The sequence below is a fragment of the Enhydra lutris genome, unplaced genomic scaffold, assembly GCF_002288905.1.
Source record: "Enhydra lutris kenyoni isolate GAN:26980312 unplaced genomic scaffold, ASM228890v2 scaffoldscaffold2, whole genome shotgun sequence".
NCBI classification, from domain to species: domain Eukaryota; kingdom Metazoa; phylum Chordata; class Mammalia; order Carnivora; family Mustelidae; genus Enhydra; species Enhydra lutris.
This window is the reverse complement of record NW_019154086.1, coordinates 8,715,738-8,738,153: the sequence shown is the minus strand read 5'-3', so window position 1 is coordinate 8,738,153 and position 22,416 is coordinate 8,715,738. Positions and strand designations below refer to the sequence as shown.

Genomic DNA, 22,416 nt, shown 5'->3' with positions numbered 1-22,416 from the left:
AAGTTTTAAGTTTCAGTTACTTGGAAGTGAGAGTTGCCCATTTTTTATCTTGCCTTATTTTTGCTGTAAGTACATGTGTGTATTTGTCTTTGTACACTGTAATGGCTGCTGAAGCATTTCATATCCTTGCTACTGTTTAGTGCATCTATAAATTGCACAGTATATTTTGTATCTCTTAAACATATATCTTTACCTCCACAGACAGATCCATTCTGTCTGTTTCCACAAAAATAATAGTATAGAGATGTCTTTCAATAGAAGAGAATGAAAGCTTAAATCCTGAAACATTTGATATTAAGATACCAGAACTATTTATTAACTTTAACTCCAGTCTAATTTGAAGAGGAAAAATTACATAACTAAAAAAAATTTTTTTTAACTTTTGGCACTCTTCATTTTCTTACCTTGTCAGTATCTTGTGTATTCTTAATTATATTTTTTTTAATTTTTTTTTATTCTAAAGGTTTCTATCTGTGTTCATTTGATCAAGCAAATGGCTTTGATGGAACATTGCTTAAATAATGTCTTACAGAACTCTGTGAGTTCACAATTTTGAGCTGTTCCAAAGTTCTATCACACTTTTTGATTTTATTCTTATTATCATCTACAATTTTGAAATATTCTACTTTGAATTACAAAGGTGTAATATATGAATATAAAAATGAGTGTTTAAGTAATATATGAATATAAAAATGGGTGTTTAAGTTTAAATTTTATGTTTAAAACAAGAACTAAAATCAAAACAAATTGAGGATTTGTCTTCACCTTTGGTTGAGTCAAATACATGTAACACAATTCATCCATATGTGCCTTTGAACATCTAATTATTTAACTCTAAGATAATAGGAGAGATTGTTATTTAAAAAAAACACCTGGCAAACTCTTTGGTCAAGTGAAAATAATTTTTGCATTGTGAATAATCTCACTGTTTTTATGAAATCATATTTTCATATATTGTATTGGCTTAAATCAAGCCATGTAGGCTTTTTTTTTTGTTTTGGGTTTTTTTTGTGTGTGTGTGTTTTTTTTTGAGCAATAATAGACTAAAAAAAATGAGGTAAAAATACCATAAATTAGAGAGATCCTAGTTTCTGTAACAATATGATAAGGTAATAAGCTTAATATTCATCTGTGAAAAAGCACAATGAGAACCAGATATACTGGTCAGGTTGCCTTTTCTGCAAGCCACTCTCCAATCAGGTAGTATATCAGGAAGTGAAGAGCCCTGGTGGGGAGACAGCAGGCCTGGGTGTTAGTGATACCCTTGGTTCTACGACTTATGTGTCCTAACCAAATCATTTCACCTCTCTGAGCCTCCAGGTTCTTCACCTATCAGGTAATCATTTTACATACTGTGGTCTCTTTATTTATTGTCAGCATCAGAGAACAAAAGGAAAAAATACTATGCTCAACCAAAGGCCAAGCAGAAATGCCGGTTGTTTAAATAAGCAGTGAGTGACCACTGGGTGGGCATTTGCCCATAGCTGCATGCAGGACACGTGCTCACATACATCTGTTGATGCATCCTGTGAATTTTAAATACATCTTTTTTTTTTAATTGCATTAAACAATATTCCTGGCTGTGATCCATGGTAGTTTGTTTATTGTGACAAAGAGGAAGATTATGCAGATATAAAATATCCTTCAATCAGCTTAGTACTTCTTAAGAACCATTAACACAAAACTATTAACTTTTTTAATGGAAAAAAACTCATTTTGAGTATTTTTCCATCCTCTGTGTTATAGGCAAAGCTATAATAATAGTAATAATAATAATAATAAGCTATCTTCACATAAGTTTATTGTACTCTTGAAACCAAGGACTTCTACTACTTAATTTTTTATACATGTAAGACAGTCATGGTAGCATTTTCTTGATAGAAATAATTGTTGGTCAGTCCTAAGACTGAGAAAACACATAATGAGGAAAAAATTTGTTTTTTGTTCACTGAAGACATTTTCTTACAATTTAAAAAAGGCTCAGATTAGCATGGCTATGGGAACATACTCCCTAGAAGAAGAAAAAAAAAGTGAAGAATAAAAATTTGTGTAAATTAGCACTCACTAAAAAGATACATTTCAAATTAAGGATTAAATTAATTTTGTTGAATAAGTCAACCCACCCCACCCTTTACCCACATGTCTAGCATTTGAAAGGCCATGCGAGTGACCCTTCTACTCTGCTAAAGTTCACTTAGAGTAGAGACATCTTTTGAGAAGGGAGTGTAAGAGTTGTGAAAAAGGGCAGACATACCTTTGCAATAAGAACCCTAAATCTCGATGGCAAGGAATTTAGTAGAAGAAATTGAATTTTATTGAAGGAAATCTGGTTTTAATCTAACTTTGTGCACTGGAAAATCATGGCTTAATTTTGTGTGCTTTGTTGTATTCCCCTTAAGAAGCTGCTGTTAGCTCTCTTTTGTGACAGTAAATGAATGTGGTATTGTATGAACATTCATTTGTGCCTCACAGATTGTGGATCCCAACTTGCTGTTTTGATTCTAAACCTATTTTACAGTGAAGAGTATTGTTCTGTAATATAAGACTTATTGCTTTTCTGTCCTTCCAGATGGAAGAAGATAAGGGTTCAGTCAGCTCAGCATATGAATTTGCTGAAAGCAAGCACAGAGGGGAGGACAGTAGGCACCTGCTAGCTGAGGCTTGCAGCCAGCAGGACAGTTCTTGCGTGCACTAGGTAGTACTGCGCTGGACCTTCCTGGGGACCTATCCGCTAAGTTCTCATACTTGGGGCATGCTATGGGAGAACTGGCCTGACTTTCAGTTTTTACTTTCCTAATCCTTCATTGTTCTTCATATGTTTACTGTTTTTGTTCACTTGTCTTCCTTTTTTGTGATCTTTACATTTTTTATATGTCCATCCCTGAATATTTTATTAGTCTTCTTTTGGAGTTAAACTGTGAAATCATACTTCACCTCAAATTCTAGCCTAGTAAGGTATTCTCACAACCTGTTGTTTATATTCAAGAAATTCCTTTTCACTTCTTTTGAAAATATGTCATGCTATTTCTATTATTTCTGAAGTCCGTTTTCCCATTTGAAGTGGCAATTGTGTATCATTTTATACATCTTAATGTAGTTAGACACCAAATTACTTATCTAAATCTGGCTCTTGAGTTAAATGATCCAATGAGTGAGTGCTTAGACATGGTACTGAATAGTTTTCTGTTGACTAATATTCATCAGACTCTCACTTCTTATTTTTCATAAACTTTGATAGTTTATATCTTTGTAATAAAAAAAAGTATGAATTGATGAGGACTTGATTCACTCACATCTTGAGGAGTCAATCCTAACAACCACTTCTAGACCTTATTGGAACATGTAAAATATTTTGATTGGTAGTAATTATGGATTATTTGCCATTTGTATATTATAATTACTGATCAGTTAAAGTGCTATTGTCTCATTTGAGATAAAACATCATAAATGGTAAAACTTTCAAACAAAACTGCTTGAAAATTATAAATCTTAACTATACCATGGAATCAGAGCATAGAACAGATACAGTAATTTGAAAACCCTGGATTATTCTGGAAGACATATTTTTAAAATTAGATTCCTTCAGTGAACTGCCCTAAATGAAAAATGTTGAAGATTAACTATGTTGAAAATGTTGAAGATCAACTCTATTATTATTAATTGAAAAGAATTCAAAAGAATTCAGAACTTTTGTTTTCGGATGCTCTATATGATTATTTTTACTCTAAATTTATCTTGTATTTTGCTTTGATAAATTGGAAAATTTTTTAGTTTTTAAAATATGCCCTGGTTGAGCTGGGCAAAGAGGGGGAGCTGGCCTGGATTTATATTATTCCCTGGATAATCCACAAAGCAGATAATCCACTTGGGACATGACTATACTAACCCTAAAAAACTATGACCTCTGTGTTAAAAGTTTCCCAAAGGGTCAAGTTCAAGTGAATATTTCATAAGACATGGATCTGGTACTGCTTTACTTTAATATGTCCATTAAAATGTATAATACAGTTGAGAGATGAGTTCTTAGAACGCTCCTAATAACAGGGGCCTTGTTATGGTTACTTTTACAAAAGGTTGATGAGTGAAAATATCTCATCATCCTGTGATAGTTGGTCCTTCTTCCTATAAACAAGAAGCTAGAAGAACCCTGAAACCATGAATATGACTTTAGTAAAAATGTATTACCCTGACCTGCAGTTTTTCCTGCTTATCACTGAATTTTCATTCATTGAGTGAAGTATACCTTGAATATATTTCTTATATATTTCTGCCTTTGGCATATATTTTGAAATAAAAATCACTTCAAAAAAGTAAGTGTTATGTAATATCCCTCTTCTGTTTTTTTCTGTCTTGACATGGCAGTTGTTTCCTCTAATGGAAAGGTGGTCAGCCTTGCCAAATCAGGCAGAGGTTGATGCTGAGCCCTAAATGTTGTCCTGGGCTAGGACCTCCTAGTCATCTCCCTCCACTGTGACCTGCCTCTTTGGCCTCCATTTTTTTGTCGTTTCTCTCCCTAGATTCCTGGCCTGCTCTGGATGCTCTCTTTTCAACTATACCTAGCAACTATAGGGATATCAACAGACTGTTAAGGCCGTTGACCTTTCTCATTGTGGACCTGGATGCTAAGCCCCAGACCTGAAACTTGCCATCACCTATGGCAAAAAAAAAAAAAAAAAAAAAAAAAAAAAAAAAAATTGAATAGTTTCAACCAACTACAAGTCACCTTCCTCTTCTGTGACAAAGATACTTACATCTACTCTCTCATTTAACAAAGTGAACTACAAAAGGAACAGAAAACTTTAATGGCCTGGATTCGGTTTGCCAGTAAAAGCTATACTTTCCTGAATAAAATTCTGTGAACAAATAGAATTGAACATTTAAAAAAAAACTAATAAGGCTGCCATGAGTAGCAAGACCTGCATGTATATCTGATAAATACACCACTTTACAAAATTAATGTTATTTTCAAATCTGTGCTGACTTATTTGAGCAAAATCTGGAGGTTGAAATGAAGGAAAATATTATGATTCATACCTAGAAAACTGATTTTTTTTTCCTTTTCTCTTTTCTCTCTCTCTCTCTCTTTTTTTTTTTTTTTTAGAAAACTGAATTCTTAACATTGGCTATACCATGGTTTAGTTCATTAATTAGTGCTATTCTGATTTACCCTCTCCATTAAAATTGGTGATTATACCATTTTTTGCAGATACTGATACTCTTCTTAAACTTCACTTGATCTTAGCCATAAGGCCGAGAAGCGATTCTTCAGATTTTGTTATTTATGTAACCACATCATTAAAAGGGGGCCTCAGTTCTTTCTGAAACTAGAATAAACCAAATTATTAAAATAACCATACCCGATAAATGTAATTCTTATTATATGCTTATTTTCATAGTTAAATTTAGGCAACATATACAGAAATCTCCTCTCTGGAGATCCCTAAAAGACGGTATGGAGGTTCTTATAACTATCTTCTGAAGTTGTTTATTTTCCTTGAGGAAAAGGAAAGAGGGGAGAGAATATAGAGGAGTGAATGTGAGCTTTTGAGGCATGTTTTGAAGAAATGGGCCTTGAGTGAAAGATAGCAGTCTTCTAAATGTCATTGCTAATCAGCTACCTCTTGCAATTCTGAATAATGAGTTGAAGCTATTTGTTTTAAGGGTTGTTTTAAGGGTTTTATTATTCTTAACCAAATTTGGAAATCAGTACTTTTTGACGGCTTTTGATTTCACATTAAAAAGAAAAACATTTCCTTGTACACATTTTTTTTTCCCCCATAATTACAGTTTCCAAATATCTCCTTTAAGGCTATACAAGATTCTCACTTTGATTATATATTTATTATAAAACTGTTTTAAAGACAAAAGAACAAATATGGTTAATAGTTGAATAATTCTTATCTAAACTTAAAAAGACTTGATTTGGGGCGCCTGGGTGGCTCAGTGGGTTAAGCCGCTGCCTTCGGCTCAGGTCATGATCTCAGGCTCCTGGGATCGAGTCCCGCATCGGGCTCTCTGCTCAGCAGGGAGCCTGCTTCCCTCTCTCTCTCTCTTGGCCTACCTCTCGGTCTACTTGTGATCTCTCTCTGTCAAATAAATAAATAAAATCTTTAAAAAAAAAAGATTTGATTTGATAGGTAGGAGGTCATAGGAAAGACTAAATAATTTAAAGATGTAGGATAATTTTCTAACATCTAGAGGATTCTAGAAAGATAGGAGATAGAAGTAGAAGCACTGGAAGAAATTTTTAAAAGTTTCCTAGCACTGGTATGAAAATAATGGAAATAAGAGCACTGAGTCAGAATTTATTTCAAAAGGTAAGTTCTAGAAAGATGAAAGTTTTTATTAGCTATACATAATTATGCTGAATCTCCATAGTTGTTTTGCTTGGCCGCCCTTTCAGCTCTAAGATATGTGGTCATTCCTGGGAAGATGTGGTAGAGAGTCTTACCAATGAATCAGAATTTCTGGTAAATTAAGGTGCTGCCAGATAGGGTCCCATTCCCATTGCCTTGCTTTTTTTCTTGTCTAGTATTTATAAGCAGTCAAAAAAAAAAAAAAAAAAAGGAGAAGGAAGGAAGAAAGAAAGAAAAAGAAACACACACAAAAGGAATAATTCCTTCTCCTTACTTTGAATGAAATGAGATTTAAATGCTCCACCCTTTTCCTACTCCCACTTAATTGGCAGCTCTGGCTGCATGTGTCTGGCTGGTCTCCCAGGTCCTGAATATGAGATCAAAGATATGTATATGAGAAAGTGGTAGAGCTTGGAAGTTTGCTGGAGAACAGTGTAGTTTTTTTTACATAAATAGCAGCTTTACAGAAGCACAGTTAACCAGCATTCGGCATTTTTAAAGCAGCTGGGGGTCTTTTTCTTTCTAGAGAAAAAAAGGAAATATATTTTTGCTTAGTTCAAAAGGTCATCTTAAGTCGTTTCTTTATAATATTTTTGATATTTCGAGATGTTTACTCTCTGGGATTGTCCACGTATTAATACCTGTCCTGAGATTTTAAAGTGAGAAGTAATGAGTGCAAAGCAACATAATTACCTAAAGTCAGATCCAGACCTAAGCTGTGTTCTGGGCATATGTGGTCACTCGAATGCTGCTGACCTTATGGATTTCATCTTCAGTGAATCCTTGAAAGTTGAGCTCCAGCTATACAAGCAAAACACAAGTTGTTAAATTAAGAAGTACCAGGCAAACTCCTTGCTGTCTATAGTTTCTGGTCTAGTTTAGTGTTCCCCAGCCAAATGTGAAAGACCAGTTTGTTGTTTTCTTGTCTTGTTTTTAATTTCCAGTCCATGATGGATCATTTCTTTGGGAAAATACAATAAAAATGAGTTATAGTTACCCTTGAACAATGTGGGGGCTAGGGGTGCTGACTCTTCGTGCAGTAAAAAATTCAGATATAGGGGCACCTGGGTGGCTCAGTGGGTTAAGCCTCTGCCTTCGGCTCATGTCATGATCTCAGGGTCCTGGGATCGAGTACTGCATCGGGCTCTCTGCTCAGCGGGGAGCCTGCCTCCCCGTCTCTCTCTGCCTGCCTCTCTGCCTACTTGCAATCCCTCTCTCTGTCAAATAAATTTAAAACAAAAAAAAAAATCAGATATAACTTTTGACTCCCCAGAAACCTAGCTAATAGCCTACTGTTTACTGGGACTCTTATCGATAATACTAAAGTACCAATTAACATGTATTTTGTATCTTATAGGTGCTTTATGCTCTGTTCTCACAATAAAGTAAGCTAGAGAAAAAATCAAAAGGAAGAAAGAATATATTTATAATACTGTATGTGTATTTGTTGAAAAAAATTTATGTGTAAGTGGACCTGTGCAGTCCAAACCTATCTTGTTTAAGGTTCAAACTGTACTAGGAAATTAAATTTAAAAGATATTTAAAATAAGCCCTGATTTAAAATTATTATTAGATTCAACAGTTATAAAAGTATTGTCGAATTGCCATAAAATGTTTTAGTCTCTTATTCATACAGACCAGAAATACTTATCTCCTCATAGGCCAGTAACAAATGTTTTTGGACCAGCACTGACCCATGGATCACACTTTGAGTCACACTGGTCTTTTTGGAAAGGGGCAAGTGTAACAACTACTTTCTTACACTTAGGCTAAACATGTGCTGAATACACATCATACTTTTCTACCCACACATAATTACTCATTCTCTTTGCTTAGCCTAGAATGCCCTTTCTTTCCCATCTCCAGCTACTGAAATCCCACCCAGTCTTTAAAATGTGTTTCAGATGCTCTCTCTTTCATCAACTCTTTCATGCCCTCCCACCAATACCAACAACAACAGCTGGGTTTGAGCCTTCCCTCCTCTTTTTTAATATTTGTATTCAGCCTCATTACCATAATTATAAGAAGGCAGTATAAAGGCATGATAGAGAGATTTGAGCTCTGGAATTAAAGAAACCGAGACGCAAGCCTCAGCAGGGTGATCTTGAACAAATTCTAAACTTCTCTAGTTCCTCATCTGTAAAATGCTTCTGAATATGGTGCTTATCCCAAAACTTTGTTGTAAGTTTTCAGTGAGAATAATCCATGAGAAGCATCTTACATAGGAACTGGCACATACATAGTAAACATTCCATTAATGTAACTGCCATTATTTGTTCCTGACTTATCTCCCATCCTATTAACTCACTAGATTGCCATCCCCTCTAGGAACCAGCATAGTGCCTTGCTTAATAAATACAAGTTGAGTCTAAGAGCTCATACCATTAAGTTATGCAAACAATCAGGGTAATAGAATCCAGAGAGAGATTACTGATAGTTGGAGAGGTGAGGGAGGTTTCATGGAGACGATAGTATTTAAACTGAAGTAGGTGTAGGGGTCAGCATTCTGACCATAATTGGTGACAGGCCCTGAAATATGCCTGAAGGCAAGGAACACTGCACTGGTTGGCTATGTGAAGACTGTACAAAAGCATTGGGAAGTTGAGCAAGAAAGGCAGACTGTGGTCAGGTTATAAAGGGCCTTAAGGCCCCCTTGCAGTATTGTACTTCCACCTTGAGCATGTGGGATCTTTCAAGTCCTGCTTCTGTAGAGGGTGATTTTTGAGATGGAGGAAACTAGAGCCCAAGGACCCAAGGAGAAAACTGGGAGACATATAAAATTTCCTAAACTATTCTTCTGGATATTAATGTTCTTCCTAGTCTTGATTGATTCCCAGGGGCAAGATTTTACTGGGGAAAAAAAAATACAATTTGAGAATTGCAGTATGTCTAGCTCTCCTCCTGGAGACTGACCATGTGTCCTGACTTATTGACAGTCCTTTACTCAATAAGTCTGTTTAGACCATCATTGAAATAGTGTTTCTGAAACTTAATTGGCCACAGAACTTTTTTTCATGAGACATCTGTAAACATCTCTCAAAAAACAGTTTAAGAAACGAACATAAATAGTCCTAAACCAAGGATATTGTAATGCAAGAACAAGTAAAATTTGGCTGTTTCTCAGTGCTCAGCAGACCTTAGGACATTGGGACAGTTAGGTCATTGCCAGACAGGAATCATGTTGTCTCACACTGCTTGCTTTTGGCAGGATTACTGTAAGCAGGTATTTTGCAGGACTTCACCCATTCCTTATATTCTGAGCACCAGTTTATTTATGTTCCATCATATCCGTCTTCTGTCTGTTGTGCGCGTCTCCACAAATGTCCCCTGTTGTCACGCCCACACTCAACACTTGGTGATTCCCAACCTTTGTGAATTGCAGCACTCTAACAAATCTATTTTTGTTCTCCTTCCTCTATACTTTCCAAAGATTTGTTATACAGTATGTTATATATGTAAAGGAAAATGAATGAAAAACAGTTTAAAATGATACCCCCTGAGAAATTAAGGAGTACACCTGACCATTTCAAAACCAAGGTTGGGATTCATTGGGCTATGTGATCATACCATTTCTTCCCCTCATTTTAACGGGATTAAGATTATTAGTAGCATTGGCTTTACGTTATTTTGCTGGGTTATTTATGCCTGAATCAGTATGACTCTTGCATACCTTCAGGAATTAATGAAAATAGTAGTAAGTCATTTGTTTAGTGGACTTCAATACAGTAAGTTAAATTAATCGGTAAATTTTTTAAAAGCAAGGTAAGCTGATTATGGGCATAATTGGCACTTAGTAATTGCTTAGCAAGTTTAAGATAAATGATGCTTTTTTCAAGGATAATTATAAAATTATAATAAATTTTTGAGGATTACTTCAGTGTATATATGTAGAGTGCTTAGAACCCAGCACATAGAAAACATTACATAAGTATTTGCTACGGTTGTTGTTGGTGTTGTTGAAGATTGGGGTTAGGTCCTGCCTGGTTATCATTTCCCAGTCTTCAGAATGGTTCACACTCCGTTTTTCTCAATTGCTAGACATTTTCATTGAAATTACAGGAGCATTTCACCTAAACAAAAACTCAAGAATTAGAATTCATTGAGTTTGAGTGGTTGATGTAAATTATTTTGGCTGTAATAAATTATTAAAATGAGACATTAAAATCCCAAGTCTTTATAGATTTAAATAAAAGCCAGCTACTTATTTTTATATAATTATTTTATTCATCTTTTAATTTAGGACACAGTGCCTTTTAAATATTTTTGTATATTAGTCTTAAAGCCTTCCATATATTTTCATATTATAGAAAACATTTATATACATTACTTTTGGTTTTAAAATGCTTGTTGTCTTTTTTTTTTTTTAATGCTTTTTGGAAATCCAGATCTATAAATAACTAATTTTTTTCTGCTTTAACTCCTCCAGCTTACTGAAACAAATTCAGGTATCAAGTGCTTGGACTCCATGTGCTGTTTCTCAGAGGGAGAAACAGCGTGCGCATCTGTTGGAAGAATGCTGGAACGAGTAGTAGGAAGATGTAGTCCAACTCATGTCAGCAGGTGTGAAATTTCTCTAAGTAGCCTTTGCTGCAGATGAGTGTCCTGTAAACTGGAACAGGATGAACCTGCGTCTCTAGATACCTAATAAATCAGCAGCTGGTTTTACCAACTGAAGCGGGAGGTGTGCTATTTATTAGCACTCTTTGATGGTAGATTTCACTTTGTGGTTTTGGGGTAGGGGGCTCTTTCACTAACAAAGGAAGAGAAAGCACCTTTGAAGAGACTTCATCTAATGAACAAAAATTTTTGCTTTGCAATCTTTCTATAATGTGGTGAATAGGAGTGTGTATATGATACTTAGTTTTTATAACTTTTTTTTTATTATACCTTATATTACTGTTTTATTTTCTGTATTTTTTTATTTGTTTGCTTTTTGTATTTACCAAATAGTCTACACATAATAGTAAAATCAAAGGATTTTGCTTTTCTTACTCTTCATGTATATTTTCTGGTCATCCATTTGAGACTCTAAGGTATTTATGAACACAGAAGGCTGTATTTCTGCTCTCTTATACCATTTTATCTCTGTAATGAGTTTTTTAAAATGAGTTGTGATTTTTTTTTTTTAACTTGGTGTTCACGGTCTAATTAGAAGTTTGTAAGTTAGAACAGGCATGTTAAATTATGGTTTAGAGGAATCTTAGCATTTCTGTCCCCTCCCAAATCTATTTCTTGAATTAGGTTTACCAGTGCTTGCTTTTGTGGATCATAACAGAAAATGCCATGTTTTGGTAAATGCCACTTAAATTTATTTAAAAGTGAAATGGATTTATTTCTTCATATAGTTTCCAAGAGACATATTATTATTCAGGGGACATTAAGAAGTAGAAATAATTTTTTTCATGCTTTGATGTTCTTAAGATGAATTCTATCATATTCCTAAAATGAGAGCAGCAGTGCACTAGTGTGCGTGAAGAGTTATAGATGGGCAAGGATAGATAGATGTACATTGTCCACCATGTACCACATGAATAATCACTTTCTGTGTGTGCCGTGGCATGGAAAAGGTTGGATAATACCCCAGGGTTAGGGAATAGAGGATGGAGGATGAACTATTATTACCTTCTGATAAAATAACTTAATATTTGCTTAGATTTTGTTTTTAAAATGAGTAATTATCATTCATGTATCATAAAATTCAGGTAACACTTATTGGCAAACTTATTAGTTCCCACTTTGCCTTTAGTTATGGCCGAGTCTTTAAGGTACAGTTGCATTTATAAATAACATTCTTTAACATCTGTGTTTTCAATCTCCATTTATTGATTATAACATGTGATCAAAAATATTTCCATAGTGCTGTGGTATCATTTTGTAGTACTTTTATTCTATATAAAAGAATTACTATGAGCAGTTAAATTTATTGGGACTTACGTATTTTGACTTAAACAATTGTATTATAAAATGCATTACTAGAAAGCAGCTCTGTCATGTACCCAGGCCACCAAGTTTTCCAAATGAAGTTTCAGAAGGACCTACTTTATAGTATTATTTTACTTATTAAGACAGCTTTACTATTTAGGATTAAAGTGGGAGTTAGACTAAGAGAATGCTATAGAATTTCCATAGAATTTTTTAAATTTCTGCTTCAACAGGAAGTTCTCTTTAATGAAAGTATACATCTTCACTAACTATTAAAAAACTGTAATTAATTTTAAATAAGCCAAAAATGTTTTTTTGCTTTATATATATTCTCATTGTTTGGGATCCATTATTCAGGTAATATGCCCCCATTTTTATACTGCATTATCCCTTTGAACCTGCCCCTGGAAATAGAAGATTTATTTCAGCACATTCTCCTACATCTCTACTTTTTTTCACTTAAAATTGTATAATAATATTTTCTTTTGTAAGATTTTATTTTTTATTTTTCTAATAAAATGTTTAACAGTATTATCTTATTTGACAGACTATAAATATCTTACCAGTTTTGTCCAACATCTCAGGTCATATTATTGGTTAGTACTGTTGTTATACTCCTTTTTTCCCTCAAGTGAATAATTTAAAAAGTCTTTTAAGATCTGTTCAGTTTTTTCCTAGTGGATAAAAATCATACAATATGAAAAACCACTTGGTGCTTTTCCAAGGACTATATGGAAATTGCCATATATCCATTAACATTATCTTTAAAATTTGAAAGTCATTTTGATATGTAGAGTTTTGTTTTTTACATATATTTGTATTAGTGAAAGACTTTTGGCATTTCTGTTTTGATTTTGGAACAGCCTTTATTCTACATTTCTATTTCATGTCTAACTTAAAAGGTGAAGCAAGACTAATACTTCTGTTACAAGATGTAGAAGCCTTTGGATATTTGTTCTATTAACCTATTAAACCTAAGAGGTAACAAGCATCACTTGAGAAATACAACTAGGGCTTTCATATGCACATTATTCCACTGATTAAAAACTTTTACCATCCAGGCACAAAAATTGTTACATTTTATTAATTGATGTTTTCAAAGGAATATGCCATATTTCAGGCTTTGTTTCAAGTGTAGCATCATGATGCTATATGAAGGATATGCCATGTCGTACACTAAAGGCTGTACTTAAGCAATAAATTATTTTCTTTATGCGTTTTACCAACAATTACTTTATCCTAATCAAACCTATTTTCTAAATAGAAAGGACTTAATAGTTAATATGTAGGTCCATATTTAATGTTCAGTCAAATATGACATTTAACATATGAATGCACATGCATGCTTTGAAAGATAAAAAGAAACCTTAACTAATAAAATTCTCCTGTGTAAGCAATTGTTGGAAAAGAGGAAAAACTAATATAAAATATTGGCAATTTGGGAATGGAAACTTGACTCCTGATAATTAGGGTGTTGGGAGTTACGTTTTGTCATATCTATCTAAGCATACTTTTTCTTGGATAAATACTTTTAAGAAATGTTCATAGACTCATTTCATTCATTTATTTTATAAATACTGCCTGCTATGTACCAGTTGCAGTTCTAGGTACTAAAGAGAGACGGTAGTGAACAGGCCCTTTCATAAAATGCAGCGTTTAAGGTTTTCTGGAAACTAATAAAATTAGAGAATTTGTGAACTACCGGTATAGTTGTAGCTTATTTGTGTTCCTCTTTGCCAACTTTGTAAAATTTCTAGGTTCCAAACTTCATTATCACTGTGCTTGCTTAATTGATTTAAACTTAAACTATATACAGAACCTCAAGGAAAACAGTGGATATTTGATGAGTGAATTTAAGTCATTTTAAATGCTAGTCTCTTCCTCTAACGTCTTTGTTTAGGAAAATGGAAACCCTGGAAAAGGTTACATAAAATGTATTTATTGTTTAGTACTTTTAGTCCTTTAAGAAAAGCCACCTTTGACTTGGAAATCCTGATACTGTTCTTGAAATGGGTTAGGCTCTTGTAAGCATGGAAGGCTATTACTGGCCTTGAGTTATTTTAGCTTAAGTTACTAGAGCTGCAAATAAAGCGTTATGTAATTAATTGCTTATAGGCCTTATTATTCAGACAGTAGTTAAATTTTCCAGACCATTGAAGGTTTATTTGTTCTCAGTTAAGTGAAAACCCTACTGAGTCTCAGCTGTCTTTGATACCTATTGAATAAACCATTTACTGCATTCAAGCTAATTATGCTAAAATCTTTAGAATAGAATTTATAGCCAAAAAGAAATAGTATAATATAATATGAACGTATTACCATTTCATTCTAAAGCTTTTGGTAAGTGGAATGTATGTTTGCTTCTGTAATGTCAAAATATAGCCTAGTTGCTTTTCAGTAAAACTGGTTGTGCATAACTCTTATAACATACTTATTTTTTATTGTATTGTTAAGATTTTAAGAGCATCTCCTGCTTTACTACTTACAGAAATTGTTTTAATGCTAATGAATGTCTGAATTTTGGCTAACATTTTATATAATGACTAGAGCATTATTTTTTCCAAGTTTTTGTATTATATAAGTAGACTGGTCATTCAAGGCTAGTATGAGAACTTCTCCTAGCTCTTAAAAATGAATCAATACGTGATTATTTTAATATTCAAATTGCATTTTTGATCCTTAGTTTTAGAGTAAATTTTTGTCTCACTTAAAACATAGGTACTGGTGAGCCAAACTTTTCTCTTATTGTTACTTTAGATCTTGGAGTGCATCGGACCCTTTCTATACCAACGACAGGAGCATCTTGACTCTCTCCACAATGGACTCATCTACTTGTTAAAGGGGCAGTAGTACTTTGTGGGAACCATTTCAACTCCTTTCCTAAAATTCAGTGTGATCATCCTGGTAATGGCCACACTAGTTCTGCAGAATTACTTTCTAAAATTTCTCAAGTATTTCATACCCACTCAGAGTTATAATGGAAAACAAATAAAAAGCATTAACATAACCCCCTTTCAACCCCTTTCATTTAAATCTGAACATGTTAGAATTTGTGAAAGAGACATTTTCTATCTCTTTGGGTTGTCCCTCATGCTTATGGGACTCCTAATGGCATTTCAGCCTCTTGCTAAGGCCACTATATTTTAATATCAAGGTAGAAAAGGGAGGTAATTCCCAGTTAATTGTATTTTTTAGTATTAGTTTGGTTATCGAGACTTCTATTCAAATATGCTTCTGTAAATTATGCTGAAAAGTTTGCCTTGAAAACTCTATTTTTTTATTAGAGTTATATTTGAAACTTTTCATGCGAAAAGTTAATGTGAATAGAAAGGAATTTTGGTCCCTCGGTGACCCGTGTTGTTAATTCTTTAGTGCTTTCTAAGTTCACAGAGCAAATTAGGAGAATGCATTTCCCATCATTATTTACTGCATTGTGGGTATAAATATATACCAAAACCAAACTTCTCTAAATACTATAACACAACCAGTAAAGTTAAGTATATACATGCAAAGGGTATATTATATATATAAATCAGGAATCAAGTCCATTCACCAAATTTCAAGTTGATGTTTACTAATATTTTTGTGATGGAATACAAAGAACCTATAGTGGGTAAATTATATACCATTAGCATATTATTATTTAATGTGTTTATCACTGGATCTTTTGCATGCTTTAATCTGGTTAATATATTTAAATTTGCCTTTTTTGTCCTCTCTATCTGAAAGCTCTGTTTATAGTATTTTATGACACTGTTGTAAAGTTCGACTATATCAATAAAAAACAAGTTTGGACAGTATTTAAATATTGCAAATATTTTTAATCATATAAATCAAAATATTAGGGTAATTAAAAAGATAAGAGCCTCTTTCTGTAGCTAATTTAGAATTGCTCTTGCCTTTCAGTGAGCTAGCATTTAGAATAAAGGATTTCATGTAAGAATCCTGTTATTTTTAGGTTAGTATATGTTATCTAAGTTACAGTAGACTACCACAGTAAAGTGAAATCTGTCCAGTGTCCCATTACAAGGTATATTTTCAGGCATGCCTACAGGATGTAAATGAAACAAAGTTTAAAATTCTAAATCAAGGGGTAACGGCAACATAAATTAAAGTGCTAAGAATGATTAATCAGGTACATATTGCTGTATTTCAGTACTTAATTGCCATCCTGAGTTTATCATATGATCAATGTTGTCATTTGTTTTGGTAAAAAGTAATGTCATTTTAAAATTTGGAAATAATTATTGGCTAAAGAGCTTACCAAGCTCTAAGTATATGATTGTGTACATATACATATAAATTGTATGGAAATGGTTAAATAAGGTTTTCTAAAATTTTCTCTTCAGAATAATTCCTTTCTGTAGATTTATTCTTCAACCTTCCACCTCTTTCCCATCTCATGAATATAAGACTTCTGGAATTGGGCTGGTAGGGAAAGAATGGTAAAGTCAAGAATTAAGAATTTACCTTATTTGCTGATAAACTTTTTAAGTTTTATTTTCTTGCTAACATAACGTTTGTTTCAATAATGCAAGGATATTAGATTATGAATTTCAGCTTAAATATTAATGTTCATTAATAGCCCTTCTTTAACTTAGATATTCCAAAATTGAATTTAGGAATATACTATGATTCTGGCAATACATTAAAGGGATTATACAGTGTACAATGTATACATTTACCAATTCATGTTCCAGAAGAGGAAATATTGCAGAAAATATTCAGTTAGGGTAGTTTAGTGGAAGATAACTCAGAATTTGTTTTTTCTTAGAATGTCTTATAAAATATTTATATAACAAAATGACATGTAATAGTCCTGCATTACATCTTCCTTAACAGTTTACAGTGTTTATTTGCCATTGACCAAATTGACTACTGACACTAGAGAAGGACCACAAAACCATCAAGCAGTCTCTGACCAACTGCAGCTGTGGAGGTCAGCCAGTCTATATGGTGCTGAAAGTGGGATTGATGTAATTGTCTGCATTGACTATTTAAAGTTATTTAAGAACTTTATGTCAAAAAAAAAGTAGATGGCATGTACTGATACACTCATCTTACTCTGTTGAAAACCTCTTTTTAGAGGAAAGTTAAAAGAGCTTTCTTCAGTTTATTTAAGAAAGTAACTATTGTCTATAAGCTTTAAGTAGTTTTCTAGTGCTAATACTCATATTTTAAAACTTATTATTTAGCCAGTAATCACAAAAAAAGTCCCCTTTGCATATTTCTTTAAAATTCTTCGGAAAGTATGATGTTGGGAATTAACTTAACTCTTAAACCTGCCAAAACCAGATTAAGATGCTAAGTGTGTTTTTACTAATTGATGGTCTCAAATCTATTTGCCTCACTTTCTTACCTTTACCTACCTAGTCTGAAGGCTGTAGCCCTGAGGATAGTAGCAAGCACCAAGATGGTTTTTGAAATTGCCCATCAGCTGCTTTAAAAGATAACTGAGTACCCTGCTTCAGCGTTAGCAAGCAGTAGGTTCACCTTAGGAGGATTATAGTATGGGCCAGGAGAACTACAGCTACTAGGCTTGCCATGGAGTTGAGAAGAAAGAAGGGGAGAATTTACAGTTTGAATCTCTCTTAACTACCTTCCTCCTTGGGTCTCAGTCTCCATGATGTCCACAGGTTTCCCAGACCTAATCCAAACTCTGGCACTATTCTGAGTAGGAGATTAAACTGAGGCAAATCACCGCATCAGGAAATTTCTTTACTCAGACCAGGCCATCCTGCTGTAAGACTGTGAATTGTGGAATTGGGCTTGTGTGGGAAGCTTGAGACTCCTATCTGATAGGCAGAAGTCAAAGCCACTAAAAAAATTTACAGTTAATACCAAAAACATTTTAAATATGCTACTCTGAGAAGTTATTGGGGGCAGGGAAAATCATCTATGCTTGTGTTTTCCTGTAAAAATCCCATTGAAGTAGGATATAAGGAGGTATTCATAAAACAAACCACCAAAGAGTCATGTAAAACATGTTTTATTAATTTTGGTCCCGCTTCTGAGACATTTTTATTTCTATCTTGAAATGAGTCATCTATTTTCATAAAAATAGAACATTATTAAAGTGCTGTTTATGTGAGAACACTTGAATGATTTTCCTACAAAAAAAAATAGATCACAACTAATGATATGTTTGTATTAATGGTGATTGTTAGATTTTTATGGGGAATTAGTAGCTGGAAATACTCTAGCAACACTTGGTTTAAAATCGAGGACCTCAGACACTGTGGCTGTCTAATAAAATCCTTTAAAATTTCTCTGCATTGTCAGTAAGCGTAGTTACTTATTGTATAGCTCTCAGTAATTTTTTAAAGTTTATGAAATTATATTTATTGAATAAAAATTTTCCTACAAAATTAAAAGTGGTTTTTTTTTTCATTTTTCATTCTTTAAGCATTTTAAGCCTCTCTCTGCTTGTCACAGCTAACATTGCCAAAAACTTTTTTGATGGAATTGTATTACATTTACCCTCCATATGGTACAGGAATGCTATTACGCCATTCACTGACTCCACTGTCAAAAATCTGTAAGTTTTTGGTTTACCCGGATTTTATAGATCAGTACAGCTCCTAAAAAGGGGCCTGATAGAAATGTCCCAGCTGTAAAGACCAACACACTTCAACTCATCACTCATGAAAAACCAGCCAATATGAGCTTGGAAATGAAAATATGTGCTTTTTAAAAAATACTGCTGATATGATGTCTATTTTCATATAAAATATTCTGACCTCCTAATGACAATTATTTTTCTTTATGCTTTCTCAGTTGCCATTTAAAGCACACAAAACTGTTTAATATATGTTTATTATAAGGTAAGCTATTACATTTGCCCAAGTGTTATATATGCAAAGAGTGACAATGTATGATATATTTTTTTTACTTCTGAAATGAAATCATATCCTGGCATATAAATAATACCCAGACATCTGTTTTTATTTAAAAAGTAGCTGAGGGTTTAGACTATCTTTAGGGTAACTTTAGAAGTTACCCTAGTTACATAGAAGTCTTTAACTTCTATGATACAATGTGAGGAGTAATGTTCTTTGAATTAGAAATTTGGGACAAAAAATAAGGCTTTATGAGCAGCATTTCACCAGAAAATTTAGTGAATTCAAAAACAATTGAAGTTTTATTTTAAAGAGCTGACTCAAGGACAAACTTGTAAATGGAGATAAGTAAACATGTCTCTGTGAACAACTCTTTGGAAGTGGTAGACAGCCCTCTGGTTTGTCTTCAAGTAAAATTTGTGGACAGTTGATTGCATAGACTTTAGAATTCTTTCATTTTTGACAAATCTTTATATCTGTGTGATACTCACCTAATCCAGATAGAGAACTTAACACCATTTCAGAAAGTTCCCTTTTTCCACTTTCCAGTGAATTCATTTCTCCCTTTCTCCCTTGCAACCATTTTTCTATTTTTTATTGTCATAGAGTAGTTTTACCTGTTCTTGAATTTCATATAAGTAGAATTATACATGTTCACTTCTACATCTGGCTTCATTGCTCAAAATGACTGAGATTCCTCAGCGTTGTTGAGGAATATATAATTGGTTTCTTTTGCTACTCAGTAGTGTTGATTTCATGAACACCATACGATTTACCCATTCTCTTATTTATGGACCTTTGAGTTATTTACAGTTTGGTGTGATTATAAATAAAGTTATGAGCACTCTTTCTGAACATGTTTTCATTTCTCTTTTAAGATCACTGGAATTTCTGGGTCTCAAGTTCGGTTTATGTTTAATTTCATAAGAACCTGCTGAAAAGTTTTCCAAAGTTATTGTATATGCCATTTTATGTGCATTTGTATGCAGTTAAGAGAGTTCCAGTTCTATTATATCTGTAGTGTGATAACTACTGATGCTTATTAACTCCTTTTCAAAATATGCTTACTAGCAGTTTCTTGTTTTGGGGTTTTTGTCTGAAATGCCTGTTCAAGTCTCTGACCATTTTTTCATTAGACTGCTTGTCTCATTACAGAATGGCTGGAATCCTTTTTAAAAGAATGTAAGTCCTTTGCCAGGTGACTGTATTGCTCACATTTACCCACCAGTCTGTGGCTTGCCTGTATACAGTTGACCCCTGAAAAACATGGGTTTGAACTGCATGAATCAACCATGTGGATATTTCACAGTACTATAAATGTATTTTCTTTTAAATTTTTTATAACATTGTAAGAATACAATATATAATACATATACAAAATATGTGTTAATCTACTTTATGTTCTCAGTAAAGCTGTCCAATCCAACAGTCTGTTAATAGTTAAGTTCTGGGAAGTCGAGAGTTACAAATGGATATTCAAGTGCATCGGAGGTCAGTGCCCTTGACCCCTGTCATGTTCATGGGGTATTTTCTTAGTGGTGACTTTGGGTTGCAGAAGAAGTGTTGTATTTTGACGAAGTCCTTTTTTTTTTTTTCTTTTTATGTTTATATGGTTTTTGTGTCTTGTCTAAAATACACTTGTCAAACACAAAATAATGAAAATATTTTCCTCTGTTTTCTTCTGAAAACATTACAGTTTTCACTTTTATGTTTATGTCTATGATACATCTCCAGTTCACTTATATGTAGGATAGAAGGCAAGGATTAAGGATCTTCCTTCCTCCTAACCCCCATAAGGCTGTTTGGTTTAGCTCCATTTGTTGATAATATTCTCTGTTTCCATTGAATTCGTTGGGAGTCTCTTTTTAAAATAAACTGACTGTAGGGGTACTTGGGTGGCTTAGTTGGTTACCCTAAGGTCATGGTCTCAGGGTTGTGAGATTGAGCCCTCTGTGGGGTTCTGCACTTAGCACCAAGTCTGCTTGAGATTCTTTCCCTCCCCCCTCCTTCTCTACCCCTCCCCCTGCTCCTGCACACACACTCACACACTCTCTCTCTCTCTCTCTCTCTAAAATAAAACTTTAAAATTAACTGACTATAAACGTGGATCTATTTTTGGGCTCTCTGATCTATTCATTTGTCCTTGTACCAATAACACAATATCTTGATTACTAGAGGTTTTTGGGTTTTTTTAAGATTTTATTTACTTAGAGAAGGAGAGATAGAGCATGAGCAGGGTAAAGGGGCAGGGGGAGAGAGAAATGTAGACTCCCCACTGAGCAGGCCAGAGCTCCATCCCCAGATGCTGGGATTATGACCTGAGCCCAGAAAAAGCAGACGTTACCTGACTAAGCCACTCAGGTGCCCCTTGATTACTATAATTATATACTGAAATTTGAAATCAGGTAATCAAAGTTCTCCAACTTTGTTGTCAAGATTATTATGGCTATCCCAGGTCCTTTAATCTCCATGTAAATTTTGAAATCAGCTGAGGATCAATTTCTAAAGCAAAAAATCATATGATTTTGATTTGGATAGTTCAATTTGGAAACAAGTGACATCTTAACAATATTGAGCCTTCTCATCCATAAACACGTATCTCTCCATTTGTTTTCGGTCATCCCTAATTTATCTCAGGAATGCTTTATAGTCTTCAGTGTTGACATCTGGCAAACCTCTGTTAAACTAAAATTTGTTTTTTGATGCTATGGTAAGTGGAATTGTTCTTTCATTTATTTTCAAATTACTCATTACTAGAATACAGAAATGCAATTAAGTTTTGTACTTTCTGACACTAACCTAAAACCTTGCTCAATTCATTCAATTCTAGATTTTTTTTAATTTTGTGCAGAATCTTCTCAGTTTTCACAAAAACAGTCATGTCATTTGAAAATAGCGACAGTTTCAGTGTTTTTTTTCCAATCTTCATGCTCTTTGTTTCTTGTTATCGCCTTATTGCTCTGGCTAGAACTTCCCTGGGGAATGTTAATTAAATAGATGTGGTCGGAACTGTGAATAGGTGTTGAATTTTGAAAATGTTTTTTCTCCATTTATCAAGTGATCATATTTGTTTGTTTGTTTGTTAGTTCAGTATTATGGTAAATTACCTCAGTTTATTTCCAAATGTAAAGCTAACTTTATATCCCTAAAATAAATTTCACTTTGCTATAAAATGTTATTTTATATATTACTGTTTGGTATAGTAATATTGTATTAGGAACTTTTGCATCTGTGCTTATGAAGGATATAGGGTCTGTAATTTCATTTTCTTTATAATGTCTTTTTCAGGTTTTGGTATT

General features: G+C 33.6%; 1 protein-coding gene across 1 annotated transcript in view; it reads left to right on the top strand.

Annotated features, from left to right (window-relative positions):
- LOC111148047 (ATPase phospholipid transporting 11B (putative)) overlaps positions 1-18,595 on the top strand; it is a 116,303-nt gene extending 97,708 nt beyond the window's left edge. Inside the window, exons 29-30 of the mRNA XM_022504421.1 lie at positions 10,783-10,916; positions 15,036-18,595. Coding sequence (XP_022360129.1) covers positions 10,783-10,916; positions 15,036-15,117 — 216 coding nt within the window. The 3' untranslated portion in view covers positions 15,118-18,595. The remainder of the gene's footprint in view (positions 1-10,782; positions 10,917-15,035) is intronic.
- The last annotated feature ends 3,821 nt before the right edge of the window (positions 18,596-22,416 follow it).